Here is a 19,258-nt window from a genome sequence, read left to right on the forward strand (position 1 = left end):
ACTGGATCCCACTAGAAACAATAAGTGACCTTTACCTTGAAATTCCTAAAACTCAAACCTGTCTCAAGATATGTCCCCTACCGGCTCCCACTAGAGATAGCAAGTGACCTTTACCTTGAAATCCCTGAAACTCAAACCTGTCTCAGATATCATGGTCCTTTATCATTGTGTGAACCTGATCAAAATCCCTCAAAAAATAAAGCCGCTATATTGCTGACAAACTTTGGCATTACAGACATATGTACATGCAAGACAGACAGAGAAGAAACCTATAGTTCCCCTGGTTTCATCGATGGGAGACCAATAACTTGAAGACAGTTGAGTCAAGTCCACACCATGCCATGAACCTGTCTGTATCCACTTTTGACAGTACCCCAACCCCACAACTCCAGCTATATCCCCTTGCCTAAATCCTAAAACATCTATATGCATAATGATGATTTTTGAAAGATTTTTTACTTGAATTTAATCTCTGCAAACCAAAGTGTGAATGGACATACAGACACAAAGATTATTATAGATGCATGGTAAGTACTCAAGACAAAAGAAATTTTATTTATAGTCGTATATATGTATAATCAAAAACAGAAACAGTAGCTCTGAAGATCTATTATAACAACAAAGATAAGAAAAAGGTAACAAAGATTTATAACTAGAATAGCTAAGCACGAGAGAATTAAACATTAATGATAAGTACATAGATAAGAGTGCAATACTAGAGCTATTTCACTCCCTGGATGTTGTGGATTACCGTAAATATTCGGGTATAGTGCGCACTCGCGTATAGTGCGCAGGTACGTTTTTGAGGTTCATTTTCAAAAAAAAAAAAATTAACAATTTTTTTTTTTCAATATTCAACTGAGCGGTAGAAATCTAGATGAATTCTAAAGCATAAGATGATAGGAATTTGTAACTTATGAAAGCTTATTTACCACATTTAATTGGAATCACCGGTCAGATTTGACACATTGGATTGACAGGTTGTTTACATTATACCGCGACAGACCTAGTCAGCTTGCAAATTGTAGCGGTCCCATCTACGCTGTTGTACAAACAAAATAATTAATCCTACCCTCAATTACCTTGTGATTTTCACGCAGGTATGATCTCTTGTGTTGTCTGTCCACGAACATACAAAGCTAATTAAGCTCAATTATAACAAGATTGACTAGTAAGCTGACTGCTACGTAATGTAACACAGGCCGCCATTTTGTATACAGTACGGAAACAAGTCTGCTGTCGTCGTGCTGGTCACAACTTTTATATCAATGAATTAACATGTGTAATGGATAAAGCTACAGTGCAGACAATAAATAAGAGTACCCCGGTAGTTTTCACAGTCTGATCGTATTTTATATGGCCAGTTGGTCAGTGACTGCCGCATGAGATCAAGGCATTAGTTACCCTTGCCTAATTGCGCATGCGTGCTGTTACAGCTTCCGTAAATAAACAAGTTGAACGTTATCAGTTTCTGGCAGCACTCTGGATTTATAAGATGATTAATTTAGAAGTATGAAATAACTAAGTACTGCTATATCATTTCAAGTTTTGTTTGATGATAATTGAGATGTTATACATCGTTTTGGACCTGAATACGGGAACATGCTCAAGTGAGATCGTATGTGTACGGAACGTGTGGCTCACGATCGACTTAGATAAATCCACGTAATTGCTGATAAATACACAATTTCAAGGAATTAAACATCAAAATAACTATTCATTTCTTTGATTATTTGTTAACTATTACTTTCTAAATGCTTTATATATGTAATATATATATATAAGTATTAAATCAATCCTGCTGTGAAAGGAAACGATCACAAATCTCAGTTAAATCACATTCATTCTGACTGGGAAAAGGCTTGTACTTGCGTATAGTGCGCAGTGGTCTTTTTCACTTGTCAATTTTTGAAAAAAAGTGCGCACTATACGCGAATATTTACGGTAATAAAGTGGCTCATACCTCTGAGTTTGCTGAGTTTAGATGTTGTGTCCCCTGCTAGCCTGTCGGCTTTTTCCTTGAGTTCCTGAGCACGCTGCTGTGCCACAGAGGTCAGGTTATACTTGGTGTTGAGTTCGTTGGCCGTGTCTGAGTACTTGGTAGCTAGCTCATCAGCTTTCTACATTAAAATGATGAACAAATCAGTAATACTTCCTCTAAACATCACCTACTTCATCATATTACATGGTCAGATATAAGTGGTTTTAAACTGTTTTAACTCACAAAATTCACAAATTCAGAGGATAAAGCAAGTGATAATCAGCTTTCATAAGGCAACCATGTCTTCAAGTATTACTAATAAATGTTTGATTTGTTTTTATATTGGTAGTGGATCAGGTCTTGTACCTACCATCTCGGCAGTGGTGGCGAGGGTGGACGCGTCGCGAGCAGCCTCCTCAGCTCTGATAACCTTACGGTCATTGCCAATATACTTGTTACCAAGGGTGAGGAGTCGGATACGGAGCTCCTCAAGAACCTGTAAGGACTTATTGGACTTCTCTGCTGCTGCTGCTGTTTCTGACTCAATCTTAAATAATATTTCAAAAATATTCAATGAAAAATATGCCACAATGGCACATGAAATTTGGTAGATTTGGTAGATTAGCAAAGAGTCTGGCTATATGTGACTGACCACATCACCACACTTAATATTAACCTTAGGAGCCTAAAAAATTTTTTTAACTTTCACTACATAATTCTGAAATTTCAGAAATTTTGGAATTCTGAGATAAACTCCAAAAACTTACAAACAGCCATTGTGATAATAATAGGGCACTCCTACCTCTTATGCTTGGCCCTAAAAAATCATTTTGTTGGTTCAGCATATTTAGATTACGGGTAAAATTCACCCAGGTCTACCTACAAGTTTTATGATTCCTTGTGATTGAGGATCTAATATGTCTTTGTGTATGACAACAGAATGCCAACCATACACTTTTTAACACCAATCAATGAAGTAAATATTAATTGTTTTATAATTTCTACATATACAAGTAAATGAAAGATTTTTTGTAGATTTTTTTCAAGTCAAATAAAATTTCCTCTATTTGGCCCATAATGTGGTCCATCTTTGGTTGTGCTAACCACTAGTATAATAATCAGGACCCCCATTACCTGCACAGTTTATTATTTGGCTGAAGATAAAATAAGAGATTAAATTCCTAGTTAGGACTAATCTACCTGTGTCAGATCCCTTTCAGCATTGGAGATGTCGCTGTCAGCCTGGTTAATGGCACGGTCTGCAGCCTCCTGGGCACTTGTGGCACTCTGCAAATTATTCAGGACACCTTCTGCCTTGCCCAGTATGGAGTTGGCATCAGCCCTGTTAGCAGTGAAAGTAGAAGCTGTCATTAGGCTAGTGGCAAGATACATGAAGGATTGTACAATAGATAAGATGAATAGCACCAAATGTTTACTTATACATGGAAAGAATTCTTTTCAACAACAAACCATGGAGTGGTTGTTCAAAATGTCAAGTTAACCACAGAGGAAATGTGAATTTTTTTAATCTATTTTATTCTAAAACTGACCTGAAATTCAAATAATTATGAAGGCAAGAGAAAAAGTGTTTGTAAACCTTTAAATAATTCTCAATTAGAGGTCAAAAATTCTATCTTACTCTGCCATTTCAGCTTGGTTTTTGAGTTTCTGTGCCAAATTCAAGTCATCACTGGTTGCATTAAGAATGACATCAATGTTTTGGAGACCCTGGATGGTTTTGTTGATTTCGTCAGCCAGATTCATGATCTGTTCTGGATTCAGAGATATACTCATGGCAAGAACTTCCTCAGCAATCTACAGGAAAATATGAGAAATTCTTTATTGTATGTTTAGTATATGTGCTACGCTTTTACAAGAACTAGAGGGGGGTGGGGTGTAATTTATCTACTTCACAATAAAATAAAAATATCCTAAATAAATACTGGAGGGGGAGGGAGGTTGAGAATGTAATTATCTACTTCACTATATCATAACACTTCTTTTCTAGTGGTACTAGAGGGGGAATAAAGCCTCTTGAGTACTGAGGACGAGTAGCTACAACTCCTCAAGACGTGTGCAGGGTTAAAAAGGTTTCAATCAAATATCAAAAATTATTCTGAATGTACTCAAGTGAATTGACCTGAAACACACATCTGATCAGCTTACATCTCTGATGTGCTCCGGAGTTCCAGTAGATGGTGATAAGAAGTTAGCCACTTGATTGAGAAGAGTCTCCAACATGAGGCGAGCCATCTCTGTTTCGTTCTTGGCCCGAAGTGCAGCATTATAGGCCATGGTTGCTTCATTCTTAGCATCCTCAGCACCACGCTGTACAGTGTTAATCTGTAACAAACAAATGAAGACTTTTATGATGTTTATTTATTTTTCTTTAACTTTTCATATCTACTATGACCTAACAGGTTTGAATAGGATTGAAGCCAACAGTGCAAAATCATCTGGTATCTTACATTATCAGTCAATATTATGTTGACTTACGCTACTTAGAAGATCATTTGCATCATCTTCTTTCATGGCCAGCAGACTTTCTGCATCCTTGGCCAGTTTGATGGCATCCTCAGCCTTAGTTACAGCTCCATTGTCGCATCCTACACCTCCACACTTATCACATCCACCACCACCACAGATGTCATCACATGGGTCACCACGGCCGTCACACACCTTTAGTGGAGTTATAATAGGGACATTTTAACACATATTACCAGTGAAATAACAAGTTATCTTCATTCTTAAAGAAACATCTTCACTAAAGTAATTGTCACAACATAATATAACTATCTCTATTTAATGTTTTTGTGATCTAAGGATTTACACTATGAGAATATCCACATATCCTCTGCATATTTAGCATAGAGAGAACATTATCAGAAAGCATTTCCAGATTTCTTAACATTCCCAATTATGACAGAAGGATTGAATATCAAAATCTTTATACTTTGCTAAAGCTAGCTACTAACCATTTCATTGATGTCAGCTATTCTGTTAGATAGCCCGCTAACTGAGGCGTCAAGACTAGCCAGATTATTTCTGTTTTCTGCTAACTGGTTGTCAAACCTCTCCTGTCCATTCTCCAGTAGCTCCTCTGTCTCCTGTCGGATACGTTCTGATTCAACCATGATGGATTCAGTATTGTCAATTTTGGCTTGTGCCATCTGTGATCGCTGTTGAGCTTCCTTTGTGATGTTAAAGGCACCTGAATCAAGATCATGCTTCTGTTAGGATATACTAGAGAATGTTTAAATAACAGGAATGCCTTCACTTCCTCTTTGATGTTATTGAGCTTAACTCAAAAAGTCTAACCAAAGGAAAATTTAACATTAAAAGAACAAGATAGCACATATATATCTCCTTACTTCTGATAGGAACTTTTCGCCTAAATTTTCCTATTTCACTCTGTCTTAAACCGACAATAAAGTAAATCTCTTTATTACAATGTCATAGACAACATGATGCCAACTCTTTTGCATTACTACAAAAATAAAACTTAAAACAAAGAAAACTACACAATATTTATGGAGATGGTAATGTTTTACAAAGATAAACCAGTATTTATGTTTTATCAGTATATATATCCAACCTTCAACATCCTTGGCACGGATGGCCGAAGCATTTTTGACAAGCTGGTCAGCCTTGAGTTTGAGGTCATTGACACGTGACTGAAGTGCGCGAATGTTGTTGTTGCCCTGTCGGATATTGTTCATCCTGTTGTCCAGACCTAGCTCTGTATTGTCCAGTCTCTCCATGCTCTGTGTCAGGTTTTGTCTGTAAATATAATATTACAAATTCAAACATTGTGTGAATATAGATTCAGATGGTGGGTTTTTTTTCACAGAAGAACAAAAACACCACCACAAATAACCTGTTATTAAAACAACATCTGTCAAGACACAAATAACCTGTTATTAAAACAACATCTGTCAAGAAAACTTGGTGAAATGTGTAGTAGGGTACTGAGAGTAAAGTCATGCATACATGAATTCCTAGTTCTGCGTCTATAGCTGAAGTCATAGTTGTCTCCCTTGGAATTATGATTTAACCACAGGGAGAATTTGACCCTTTTTGTGACAGTTTTGCCCGTGTTCCATTAAAGCATGCGCAATTACAACTTGTACCAGTGAGCCTGAATTACTGCCTGTTAAGAGAGGCAGGCAGACTGACATGTAATGCTGGCCCATGAAGTGGAGAGGTGAGAAAAAAAATAATACATCATGTTTATAAAATAGTATTGTAATGATATCGCCAAAAAATGTGTCTTGTTTTAAACTGTCAAGATCAAATGACACATTTATACTGGGAAACTTAAATATTATGACACAGAAAATAATTTTTGAAATGTGATGATATTTTTCAAGTAATTTTGTCAAGACATCTGGCATTAGTGCCATCTTTTTTTAATGCAACATTGTAAACAAAAAACAAGAGGCCCATGGGGCCTGTATCGCTCACCTGGTTGGATTTGACCAAATGTCAAAATAATGTACATGTTCAATTTGTCAATACATATACAAAAATGTACTCTCTGAAAGACCATATGGATTATTTTTACACAATAATGGTGTTTAAAGAAACTAAGTCCCTTGGGGTGGGGAAAACCCTTTGGCCTATTTTTACATAAAAATTGTGTTTATCCCTTAATGCCCAGCGATACTATACATAGTTATGGGATTGAGGGTCACAGTAACCATTTATGCAAAATCTGTTCCCCCATCACCAGGGATGTTTCTGACCAAATTGGGTTCAAATCCATTTAAAACTCAAATCTCTATTTCCCCTATTTGGCCCCTCCCTTCAGGCCCCTTGGGGGTCAGAGTCAATATTTATATAAACTCCCTTTCCCCCTTCCCCTAAGGATATTCCAGACCAAATTTGGTTCAAATCCATTCATAACTTTATGAAAATAACGATTTAAAGGAGTAACCCCTATTTCCCTATTTGGCCCAGCCCCTCAGGCCCCTCAATATTTATACAAACTCTTTCCCCCCCTTCCTCTCTGGATGTTCCTGACCAAATTTAGTTAAAATCCATTCGTAACTTAATAATTAATAGCGATTTAAAGGATTAACCCCTATTTTCCCTATCAGACCCCACTCCTCAGTCCCCTGGAGATTCAGAGTAAAACATTATACCAACTCGGTTCCCCTTCGCCAATGAATATTCCTGACCATATTTGGTTTAAGTCCATTTAAAACTTTATGACTAGTAGCAATTAAAAGACTAATCTCTATTTCCCCTACTTGGCCCCGCCCCTTAGGCCCCTAGGGGTACAGAGTAAAAATTCATATAAACTCTGTTCCCCCTCCCCTCAAGGATGTTCCTGACCAAATTTGGTGAAAAGCTATTCAATACTTCAGGAGTAGTAGCGATTTAAAGGAGTGACCCTATTTCCCCCACCCCTCAGGCCCCTGGGGGTTGAGAATAAAGATTTAAACAAACTCTGTTCCTCTTCCTCCAAGGATGTTCCTGACCAAATCTGGTTCAAATTCATTAATAACTTTATGACTAGTAATGATTTAAAGGATTAACCCTATTTCCCCTATTTGGCCCTGCCCCTCAGGCCCCTGGGGGTTCAAAGTAAAAATGTATACAAACTCTGTTTCCTTTCTGCCAAGGATGTTACTGACCAAATTTGGTTCAAATTCATTCATAACTTTATGACTAGTAACGATTTAAAGGATTAACCCTATTTCCCCTATTTGGCCCTGCCCCTCAGGCCCCTGGGGGTTCAAAGTAAAAATTTATACAAACTCTGTTTCCTTTCTGCCAAGGATGTTACTGACCAAATTTGGTTCAAATTCATTCATAACTTTATGACTAGTAACGATTTAAAGGATTAACCCTATTTCCCCTATTTGGCCCTGCCCCTCAGGCCCCTGGGGGTTCAAAGTAAAAATTTATACAAACTCTGTTTCCTTTCTGCCAAGGATGTTACTGACCAAATTTGGTTCAAATTCATTCATAACTTTATGACTAGTAACGATTTAAAGGAATAACTCTATTTCCCCTATTTGGCCCCGCCCCTCAGGCCCCTGCGGGTTCAGAGTAAAAATTTATACAAACTCTGTTCCCTTTCTGCCAAGGATGTTCCTGACCAAATTTGGTTCAAATTCATTCATAACTTTATTACTAGTAGCGATTTAAAGGAGTAACCCTATTTCCCCTATTTGGCCCCGCCCCTCAGGCCCCTGGGGGTTCAGAGTAAAAATTTATACAAACTCTGTTCCCCTTCTGCCAAGGATGTTCCTGACCAAATCTGGTTCAAATTCATTCATAACTTTATGACTAGTAGCGATTTAAAGGATTAACCCTATTTCCCCTATTTGGCCCCGCCCCTCAGGCTCCTGGGGGTTCAAAGTAACAATGTATACAAACTCTGTTCCCCTTCTGCCAAGGATGTTACTGACCAAATTTGGTTCAAATTCATTCATAACTTTATGACTAGTAACGATTTAAAGGATTAACCCTATTTCCCCTATTTGGCCCTGCCCCTCAGGCCCCTGGGGGTTCAAAGTAAAAATGTATACAAACTCTGTTTCCTTTCTGCCAAGGATGTTACTGACCAAATTTGGTTCAAATTCATTAATAACTTTATGACTAGTAACGATTTAAAGGATTAACCCTATTTCCCCTATTTGGCCCTGCCCCTCAGGCCCCTGGGGGTTCAAAGTAAAAATTTATACAAACTCTGTTTCCTTTCTGCCAAGGATGTTACTGACCAAATTTGGTTCAAATTCATTCATAACTTTATGACTAGTAACGATTTAAAGGATTAACCCTATTTCCCCTATTTGGCCCTGCCCCTCAGGCCCCTGGGGGTTCAAAGTAAAAATTTATACAAACTCTGTTTCCTTTCTGCCAAGGATGTTACTGACCAAATTTGGTTCAAATTCATTCATAACTTTATGACTAGTAACGATTTAAAGGATTAACCCTATTTCCCCTATTTGGCCCTGCCCCTCAGGCCCCTGGGGGTTCAAAGTAACAAGGGCCCAATGGGCCCAAATCGCTCACCTGTAATGCAGTGATCTTTTCATATATGGATCCTGCAGTTATTTGAAAGCATGCTACAGGACCAATATAATGTCTCTCTGCACTTTGGCTTTTCACTAAAAGTCATTTAAAGATTTAAGCATACTTGATCGACGTGACCTTGAATGTGAGTCAAGGTCATTCATTTGAACAAACTTGGTAGCCCTTTACCGCAGCATGCTACAGTCCCAATATCAACTCCCTGGGACTCTTGGTTATTGAGAAGAAGTCGTTTTAAGATTTTAGCCTTTTGACCCCTGTGACCTTGAATGAAAGTCAAGGTCATTCATTTGAACAAACTTGGTAGCCCTTCACCCCAGCATGCTACAGGCCAAATATTAGGTCTCTGGGACTGTTGGTTATCGAGAAGAAGTCGTTTAAAGATTTTAGCCTTTTTGGCCCCTGTGACCTTGAATGAAGGTCAAGGTCATTCATTTGAACAAACTTGGTAGCCCTTCACTCCAGCATGCTACAGACCCAATATCAACTCCCTGGGACTCTTGGTTATTGAGAAGAAGTTGTTTAAAGATTTTAGCCTTTTTGACCCCTGTGACCTTGAATGAAGGTCAAGGTCATTCATTTGAACAAACTTGGTAGCCCTTTACCCCAGCATGCTACAGACCCAATATCAACTCCCTGAGACTCTTGGTTATTGAGAAGAAGTCGTTTAAAGATTTTAGCCTTTTTGACTCCTGTGACCTTGAATGAAAGTCAAGGTCATTCATTTGAACAAACTTGGTAGCCCTTCACCCCAGCATGCTACAGGCCAAATATTAGGTCTCTGGGACTCTTGGTTATTGAGAAGAAGTCGTTTAAAGATTTTAGCCTTTTTGACTCCTGTGACCTTGAATGAAAGTCAAGGTCATTCATTTGAACAAACTTGGTAGCCCTTTACCCCAGCATGCTACAGGCCAAATATTAGGTCTCTGGGACTGTTGGTTATCGAGAAGAAGTCGTTTAAAGATTTTAGCCTTTTTGGCCCCTGTGACCTTGAATGAAGGTCAAGGCCATTCATTTGAACAAACTAGGTAGCCCTTCACCCCAGCATGCTACAGACCCAATATCAACTCCCTGGGACTCTTGGTTATTGAGAAGAAGTCGTTTAAAGATTTTAGCCTTTTTGATCCCTGTGACCTTGAATGAAAGTCAAGGTCATTCATTTGAACAAACTTGGTAGCCCTTCACCCGAGCATGCTACAGACCCAATACCAACTCCCTGGGACTCTTGGTTATTGAGAAGAAGTCGTTTAAAGATTTTAGCCTTTTTGACTCCTGTGACCTTGAATGAAGGTCAAGGTCATTCATTTGAACAAACTTGGTAGCCCTTCACCCCAGCATGCTACAGACCCAATATCAAGTCCCTGGGACTCTTGGTTATTGAGAAGAAGTCGTTAAAAGATTTTAGCCTTTTTGACTCCTGTGACCTTGAATGAAGGTCAAGGTCATTCATTTGAACAAACTTGGTAGCCCTTCACCCCAGCATGCTACAGACCCAATATCAAGTCCCTGGGACTCTTGGTTATTGAGAAGAAGTCGTTTAAAGATTTTAGCCTTTTTGACTCCTGTGACCTTGAATGAAAGTCAAGGTCATTCATTTGAACAAACTTGGTAGCCCTTCACCCCAGCATGCTACAGACCCAATATCAAGTCCCTGGGTCTTTTGGCTATTTAGAAGAAGTCGTCTAATTTTTTTTAGCATATTTGACTCCTGTGACCTTGAATGAAAGTCAAGGTCATTCATTTGAACAAACTTGGTAGCCCTTTACCCCAGCATGCTACAGACCCAATATCAACTCCCTGAGACTCTTGGTTATTGAGAAGAAGTTGTTTAAAGATTTTAGCCTTTTTGACCCCTGTGACCTTGAATGAAGGTCAACGTTATTCATTTGAACAAACTTGGTAGCCCTTCACCCCAGCATGCTACAGGCCCAATATTAGGTCTCTAGGCCTTTTGGTTATTGAGAAGAAGTTGCTTGAATGGAAAGTTGACGCCGGACGGACGGCCGGACGGCCGGACGGCCGGACGGACGACGGACGGACGACGGACGCCGCGCCACGGCATAAGCTCACTTGCCCTTCGGGCAGGTGAGCTAAAAATGTATACAAACTCTGTTTCCTTTCTGCCAAGGATGTTACTGACCAAATTTGGTTCAAATTCATTCATAACTTTATGACTATTAACGATTTAAAGGAATAACTCTATTTCCCCTATTTGGCCCCGCCCCTCAGGCCCCTGCGGGTTCAGAGTAAAAATTTATACAAACTCTGTTCCCTTTCTGCCAAGGATGTTCCTGACCAAATTTGGTTCAAATTCATTCATAACTTTATGACTAGTAGCGATTTAAAGGAGTAACCCTATTTCCCCTATTTGGCCCCGCCCCTCAGGCCCCTGCGGGTTCAGAGTAAAAATTTATACAAACTCTGTTCCCTTTCTGCCAAGGATGTTCCTGACCAAATTTGGTTCAAATTCATTCATAACTTTATGACTAGTAGCGATTTAAAGGAGTAACCCTATTTCCCCTATTTGGCCCCGCCCCTCAGGCCCCTGGGGGTTCAGAGTAAAAATTTATACAAACTCTGTTCCCCTTCTGCCAAGGATGTTCCTGACCAAATCTGGTTCAAATTCATTCATAACTTTATGACTAGTAGCGATTTAAATGATTAACCCTATTTCCCCTATTTGGCCCTGCCCCTCAGGCCCCTGGGGGTTCAGAGTAAAAATGTATACAAACTCTGTTCCCCTTCTGCCAAGAATATTCCTGACTAAATCTAGTTCAAATTCATTCATAACTTTATGACTAGTAGCGATTTAAAGGAGTAACCCTATTTCCCCTATTTGGCCCCGCCCCTCAGGCCCCTGGGGGTTCAGAGTAAAAATGTATACAAACTCTGTTCCCCTTCTGCCAAGGATATTCCTGACCAAATTTGGTTCAAATTCATTTATAACTTTATGACTAGTAGCGATTTAAAGGATTAACCCTATTTCCCCTATTTGGCCCCGCCCCTCAGGCCCCTGGGGGTTCAGAGTAAAAATGTATACAAACTCTGTTCCCCTTCCCCCAAGGATGTTCCTGACCAAATTTGGTTCAAATTCATTCATAACTTTATGACTAGTAGCGATTTAAAGGAATAACCCTATTTCCCCTATTTGGCCCCGCCCCTCAGGCCCCTGGGGGTTCAGAGTAAAAATTTATACAAACTCTGTTCCCCTTCTGCCAAGGATGTTCCTGACCAAATCTGGTTCAAATTCATTCATAACTTTATGACTAGTAGCGATTTAAATGATTAACCCTATTTCCCCTATTTGGCCCTGCCCCTCAGGCCCCTGGGGGTTCAGAGTAAAAATGTATACAAACTCTGTTCCCCTTCTGCCAAGAATATTCCTGACTAAATCTAGTTCAAATTCATTCATAACTTTATGACTAGTAGCGATTTAAAGGAGTAACCCTATTTCCCCTATTTGGCCCCGCCCCTCAGGCCCCTGGGGGTTCAGAGTAAAAATGTATACAAACTCTGTTCCCCTTCTGCCAAGGATATTCCTGACCAAATTTGGTTCAAATTCATTTATAACTTTATGACTAGTAGCGATTTAAAGGATTAACCCTATTTCCCCTATTTGGCCCCGCCCCTCAGGCCCCTGGGGGTTCAGAGTAAAAATGTATACAAACTCTGTTCCCCTTCCCCCAAGGATGTTCCTGACCAAATTTGGTTCAAATTCATTCATAACTTTATGACTAGTAGCGATTTAAAGGAATAACCCTATTTCCCCTATTTGGCCCCGCCCCTCAGGCCCCTGGGGGTTCAGAGTAAAAATGTATACAAACTCTGTTCCCCTTCCCCCAAGGATGTTCCTGATCAAATTTTGTGAAAATCCATTCAATACTTTAGGACTAGTAGCAATTTAAAGAAAAAGTTGACGGACGCCGGACGCCGGACGACGGACGCTGCACCATGGCATAAGCTCACCGGCCCTTCGGGCCAGGTGATCTAACAAGCAAACAAGCAAATACCTAGTAAATTGTGCAGAAAACAAAAAAGAATCCACCTTGCCCACTGTCATGTTAGAACATGGAAAACCCATAACTTAAATCATACCTGAGCTGTTTGAGAATATCCTCAAGATCCTTCATATCAGTAGACGCTACACTGGCATTGTTGACAATATGTCTGATTTCATCCATGTTCTGTTCCATCTGCCTGAACTCCTTATCAAACGCCCTCTCAGCACCTGTGGTTTTGATCCTTGTAGCATCATCCAGTAGTCTAGAGGTTTGAGCTGAAAAAAGAACCTTGTTTTTTTTTGTATTTTATGGAAAATTAAAGCATACATTTGTTTTCATATCCCTTATCTCCAGTAGTTACACAAAAATGATTGAAGAGTTTAACACATTTTACTCCTTTGACCTTGAATTAATGTCAAGGTTATAATCTTTACAAATTAATAGACAAATATCCCAGCTAACCACTCGACAATATCTTGAGCCAAAACTTTAAAGATTTCAATTATAGAATTAAAAATATCATCAAATGTAATGACCAATGTCATTTGTTTAAAATCTTTTGTATCCCAACACTTAATAGCAACCTCAAGGTCCTGGAATATGGAAAAGATAAAATCATAAAATGAACTGATGGATAACTAAAGGTGACAATATTATACTAAATCTTCAACTCTGCTCACATAACTCATGCACAAGGCAGTAAAGCATTTACCAGAAAGGTCTCGGATGATACGGTCCCAATTGTCAAAGCAGTCTCCACATGGTTTACAGTTTGGCAATACTCCGGTGGTACCTCTAGCACAGCGATCACACTTGTATCCAGTGATACCAGTCAGACACACACATTGACCAGTACGACGATCACATTGGGATTGGCTAGATCCCTGACCATCACAGTCACAGGCTGAAACAAGAACATATGAAGTGATATATTTGAAATCTACATCAAGCATGTTTAGCATATAACAAGTGTATTAATTTATTCCCAATACATAAACAAAAACAATTATCTTTATATTGCTCTATCCAATATTTGGTATTAGAATGATACTTACGATAGCACTCTCTAGTGGGGTCTCCCCAGTAGTTAGCTGGACACTCACTACAGTCAAGGCCTCCTCGACCCTCTTTACACAGACATTGGCCATCAAACTGTAACAGAAGAGAGAAATGAAGTTTTACGCTGCATGAAACTAGATGTCACAGATGAAGTAACACCCTTACTTCATCATAAAAAAATCTGAGGCAAGAGTCAACTTCAATGTGCCTTAAGTTTCATCAAGTGACGACAACATTTAACAAGCTTCATTACACAACACGACGGTTTCATACCAGACTGTTATATAACAAGCATTATTTTACATTTTACAAATATAAGATCTGGTTCTTATATCACATACCTGGTTACACTCAGGGCCTAAAGAGCCTTCAGTGTCACATCCACAGGAGGAACAGCCTTCTCCGCTTGTTATGTTCCAAAAACCAATTGCACAGCGGTCACAACTCATGCCTTCCACATTAGGAAGACAGGGACATTGGCCAGTCTCTCTGTCACATGCTCCACTGTCACGATCAGTACCATAAATATCACAGACACATTCTATAACAGAAAACAATGACAAAAATCATAATCGTCAACTCAGAATTGAATCGATCATCTACAATTCAGAAATCAGCAGGTTTACTTATTGTATCACAGCTACTTATTTCACATATAAAACAAAAGAATATAGGACAATTTATTTATCTACCAAATAAACCAATTATATTCAAAGAACATTATACAACAAACTATTAACCCCATGTAACACTACCTTACCTTTACAGCTTTGTGTAGTAGCATCCCCATAGTAACCAGGTTTACACCTCTCACAGTTAAAGCCCTCAGTATTGAAGAGACAGAGTAGACACTGCCCTGTAGTTGTGTTACATCCGCCCGGTACATCAGGGTCGATATTGTTATTACAGATACATGGTTCACAGGTACCGTTCAGTAGGCTTGGGTGGCCAAAGTAGTTCTCTGCACAGCGATCACATCGTGGAGCTATTCACAATACAAAATAGTATCTTTGTCACCTAAACTCTTTTAATTATCTACTTAAAAGTAACGTTAATTATCTACTTAAAAGTAACATGTACATCAGTACTGTGTTAAACATATAAGAAAACACACTATTCATACTTTCAATCCTTGAACAGAAAAATATTGTACCATTTAAGTACACTGTCACCCAATACCAGAAAGACTTTTTAAATAAATCATCTTCATGTATTCTAACCGATGGATATGTGAAATTCTGCTATTCAATATCTGTCTTAAGTTTGTCAGAATAAAAGCAATAGTCCTCTAGGTTACTGTCAATGTAAATTTTTTACCTGCCATCATATTTGAGAACTTTTTGTGTTTAAATGGCCTAATAATATGTGTGCTCATTAAAGTTTCTGTAATAATATGTGCACTTATTAAAGTTTCTGAATTATAATCGCCCTTATTAAAGTTTCTGTAATAATGTGTGTGCTTATTACAGTTTCTGTAATAATATGTGCACTTATTAAAGTTTCTGAATTATAATCGCCCTTATTAAAGTTTCTGAATTATAATCGCCCTTATTAAAGTTTCTGTAATAATGTGTGTGCTTATTACAGTTTCTGTGTGTTTTAATTATTTCATTGGTGCCCCAATTTATTAATGGTCTGATCTTGAGTTATTTGGAAGGCAATAAGTGAAACAGTCTATCATTATCATGACATAGTACATTAAGACATTAAGAAGAAGACACCCCCCCCCCCCCCCGAGAATCTTGTGGATTAGTAACCTACCTTGATATCCAGGTCTACAGTTACACTGTAGATTACGGGAGTATGGATCTACGCTACATGAGTCAGCATGTTGTATAGGGCTGTCTGGTCCTCCTGGGCACAAACATGGTTCACAGGGAATACGGTAACTGATGCGTGGGTCACCATGGTAGCCTGGGGCACATCTAGTAATGATTGGGATTGTAAGAAATATTCAGCACTGCTTATGCAGATGTACATACATGTAATTATAAATGAAATAACGAAGAAAGTTCTAAAATATTTCCTCTAATGACACTCTGAACTTATTTCTAGATTATTTTTTTTAAAAACAAAACTTACGATTCACAGTTGTTTCCCACGGTGTTGTCACGACACTGAAGACAGGCACCGATATCATTGGTACACGAATCAGCATTACCGTTACATTGGCAGGGACGACAGCTGGGGTAGCCATAGTAACCTTCAACACATCGATCACAGATCCTACCACCAATGTTACGTCTACAGAGACATTGTCCACTCTGTTTGTCACAGTAGTTGTCCTGAGATCCCTCGCCAACACAGTTACAGGCTGTAACAGAGAATATTATTTGTATTACAGGCTGTAACAGAGAACATTATTTGTATACAGGCTGTCAAGGGAATAATTATTGTCAATCGTAATACTTAGTATAAATGTGATCATAAAGGTAACATGTTGATTTACAACACAGGAATTAAGTCAAGTAAGCGACTCACGTTTACAGCCATCAGGTCCAAAGTTGTACGTTCCTGGGGCACATCGGTCACATCGTCGTCCCACAACATTGGGCTTACAGCGACACTGGCCACCAGCAGGGTTACATTCGAGGTCTTCAGAGCCAGTAGAATCACAGTTACACTCTGTTTGGAAAAAAAATGTGTTAAGTGGTTAATGAACCATCCCCTACATTGAGTTAAAAGTCAGGCGATGTCTTCAGATGTATGTTAAGATATAAATTGTAACATTCATGTTCTAAAAATGTTGTGTTTGGTTTTTGGATCAATTAATAACAAGTGTCTTTCAATATAAACTCCACAAATCAATAACAAGTGTCTTTCAATAGAGACTCCACAAATCAATAACAAGTGTCTTTCAATATAGACTCCACAAATCAATAACTAGTGTCTTTCAATAGAGACTCCACAAATCAATAACTAGTGTCTTTCAATAGAGACTCCACAAATCAATAACAAGTGTCTTAATAGAGACTCCACAAATCAATAACAAGTGTCTTTCAATACAGACTCCACAAATTAATAACAAGTGTCTTTCAATACAGACTCCACAAATTAATAACAAGCGTCTTTCAATATAAACTCCACAAATCAATAACAAGTGTCTTAATAGAGACTCCACAAATCAATAACAAGTGTCTTTCAATATAGACTCCACAAATCAATAACAAGTGTCTTTCAATATAAACTCCACAAATCAATAACAAGTGTCTTAATAGAGACTCCACAAATCAATAACAAGTGTCTTTCAATAGAGACTCCACAAATGAATAACAAGTGTCTTTCAATATAGACTCCACAAATGAATAACAAGTGTCTTAATAGAGACTCCACAAATCAATAACAATTGTCTTTCAATAGAGACTCCACAAATCAATAACAAGTGTCTTTCAATATAAACTCCACAAATCAATAACAAGTGTCTTTCAATAGAGACTCCACAAATCAATAACAAGTGTCTTTCAATACAGACTCCACAAATCAATAACAAGTGTCTTTCAATATAAACTCCACAAATCAATTTCAACATTTTCAACATTTTTCACTAAGATCATGAAATGTTTTGAAGCAAATTGGTACAACATGATACCATTTTCCATTCTATGAACTTTTTGCACTAAAGGATTGGTGGGATGTGACCAGTAATTTGTATCTGAGAAGCGACCTTTAATCAAACCGTGTAGTTATGTCCCCTTACCAAGGGCTCCATTGTGAAGCACTGAGGAAATACTAAAGGTGAGGTTGTAACACAAATCCCTAGGTTCCTCCTGGAAAGCCTTTAATTGTGAGTTGTAGCAACCATATCGCTGAAACTCCTCCTTTAGGAAGCTAGGATAGCCTGGGCCATAGAAAATGGGCACAGTGTTCATGTTGGGGATCAGGACAATCTGAAACAGAAATATCACAGGATTAGATTTTATATATACAAGATAAAGGCAGACAGTAACACTTCAATATACCTGCCTTGATTTTACAAATGTAATACAATTCTAGGTAAAGCCCAATTCCAGTAAAGCATCTACAAAACCGTAGGACTCAAGATCAATCAAACAGACAAAAGGATTTTTAACAATACCATAAGATAAACCACATTTTCTCCAACACCTTATACGCAAAGAATTTTATATATTTTACTTGAATAGTGCTTTCATATATGAAACAATTGGAAATGTCGCACAAAATTTCTTGGAAAATATTCATAAACCATATTTGTATATATCCCTTTCACCTGATAATGCTTTGATGTTAAAAATTCCAACCAAACACATAGTTAGATTTAAATAAGTAAAACAAAGTACATAGGTCACAGTGACCTACATTTAACATATTTGTGTATTAAACCTCATGAAAATGACTGTTGGAGTGTTATGAGTTGTAGTATTAGTTGTAGTATTACATTAATTAAGGGTTAACTGTAATATTTTTTTTACGTTATTGAGCAATAACACAAAAAACTGGGGTGTACTCTGAATAAACCGCGAAGTCACAGTCATTATTTATGTTATGAGATGATAACATAATTTTTTGAGCCAATGAAAATGCTTGTTACAAGCAAAATTACATTAATGTAACTTTACACAAAGTCTAACCAAAAGGCTGCACAGGAGGACTGATGATTAATGTCATCCTAATTATAATAAACAATTGATATATTGGTAACAAATGTTTTCAGTAAGACTTACTGAATCAATATTGAGGGCTGCATCAGGTGTTTCAGCATTGGTTTTAAAGCGGCGGAACTCAAGTCTGATGGTGTATTCCTTGCCAGGCTCCAGACAGGCAGGAGGAGACACGACTGTGTAACTACGGTCTGTAACACAACAAGGATAGTTAAGACAACTCTGATTTATATAAGGGTTTACATAGATATACCCCTACCCTTTTATCAAGTTCTATAACAACCCTGATTTACACAAGGACTTGCATAGATATACCGGTACAACCCCGTACCCTCATTAAGTAAGACATAATGTTCTTTAGAATACTAAGTACTCTACTTTGCTTAACAAATGTTGAAAGAAAAAGTGGAAAATTTGCACATGGTCACTTACTTGTCATGAGATTGGTGACTTTTTCATCATCTGATGGCATGTGGTTAGCACAAGGTCCAAACTCGTTGACTGGGCCGGGACGGACAACATACACTCGCACATCCTCCCATACATCCTGCATC

The 19,258-nt window shown here is 38.3% G+C and overlaps 1 protein-coding gene across 1 annotated transcript in view; it reads right to left on the reverse strand.

The window, feature by feature from the left end:
* LOC117330290 (laminin subunit beta-2-like) overlaps nt 1-19,258 on the reverse strand; it is a 64,258-nt gene that overhangs the window by 4,205 nt on the left and 40,795 nt on the right. The window contains exons 12-30 of the mRNA XM_033888468.1: nt 19,137-19,257; nt 18,768-18,895; nt 17,783-17,972; nt 16,567-16,710; nt 16,168-16,399; nt 15,847-16,010; nt 14,846-15,070; nt 14,427-14,626; nt 14,082-14,178; nt 13,739-13,930; nt 13,121-13,301; nt 5,577-5,761; nt 4,957-5,192; nt 4,478-4,660; nt 4,148-4,324; nt 3,621-3,796; nt 3,182-3,323; nt 2,352-2,528; nt 1,964-2,120 (exon numbers count right to left, since the gene is read on the reverse strand). Coding sequence (XP_033744359.1) covers nt 1,964-2,120; nt 2,352-2,528; nt 3,182-3,323; nt 3,621-3,796; nt 4,148-4,324; nt 4,478-4,660; nt 4,957-5,192; nt 5,577-5,761; nt 13,121-13,301; nt 13,739-13,930; nt 14,082-14,178; nt 14,427-14,626; nt 14,846-15,070; nt 15,847-16,010; nt 16,168-16,399; nt 16,567-16,710; nt 17,783-17,972; nt 18,768-18,895; nt 19,137-19,257 — 3,307 coding nt within the window. The remainder of the gene's footprint in view (nt 1-1,963; nt 2,121-2,351; nt 2,529-3,181; nt 3,324-3,620; nt 3,797-4,147; nt 4,325-4,477; nt 4,661-4,956; nt 5,193-5,576; nt 5,762-13,120; nt 13,302-13,738; nt 13,931-14,081; nt 14,179-14,426; nt 14,627-14,845; nt 15,071-15,846; nt 16,011-16,167; nt 16,400-16,566; nt 16,711-17,782; nt 17,973-18,767; nt 18,896-19,136; nt 19,258) is intronic.

This window comes from Pecten maximus, chromosome 7, assembly GCF_902652985.1.
Source record: "Pecten maximus chromosome 7, xPecMax1.1, whole genome shotgun sequence".
Lineage (NCBI taxonomy): Eukaryota > Metazoa > Mollusca > Bivalvia > Pectinida > Pectinidae > Pecten > Pecten maximus.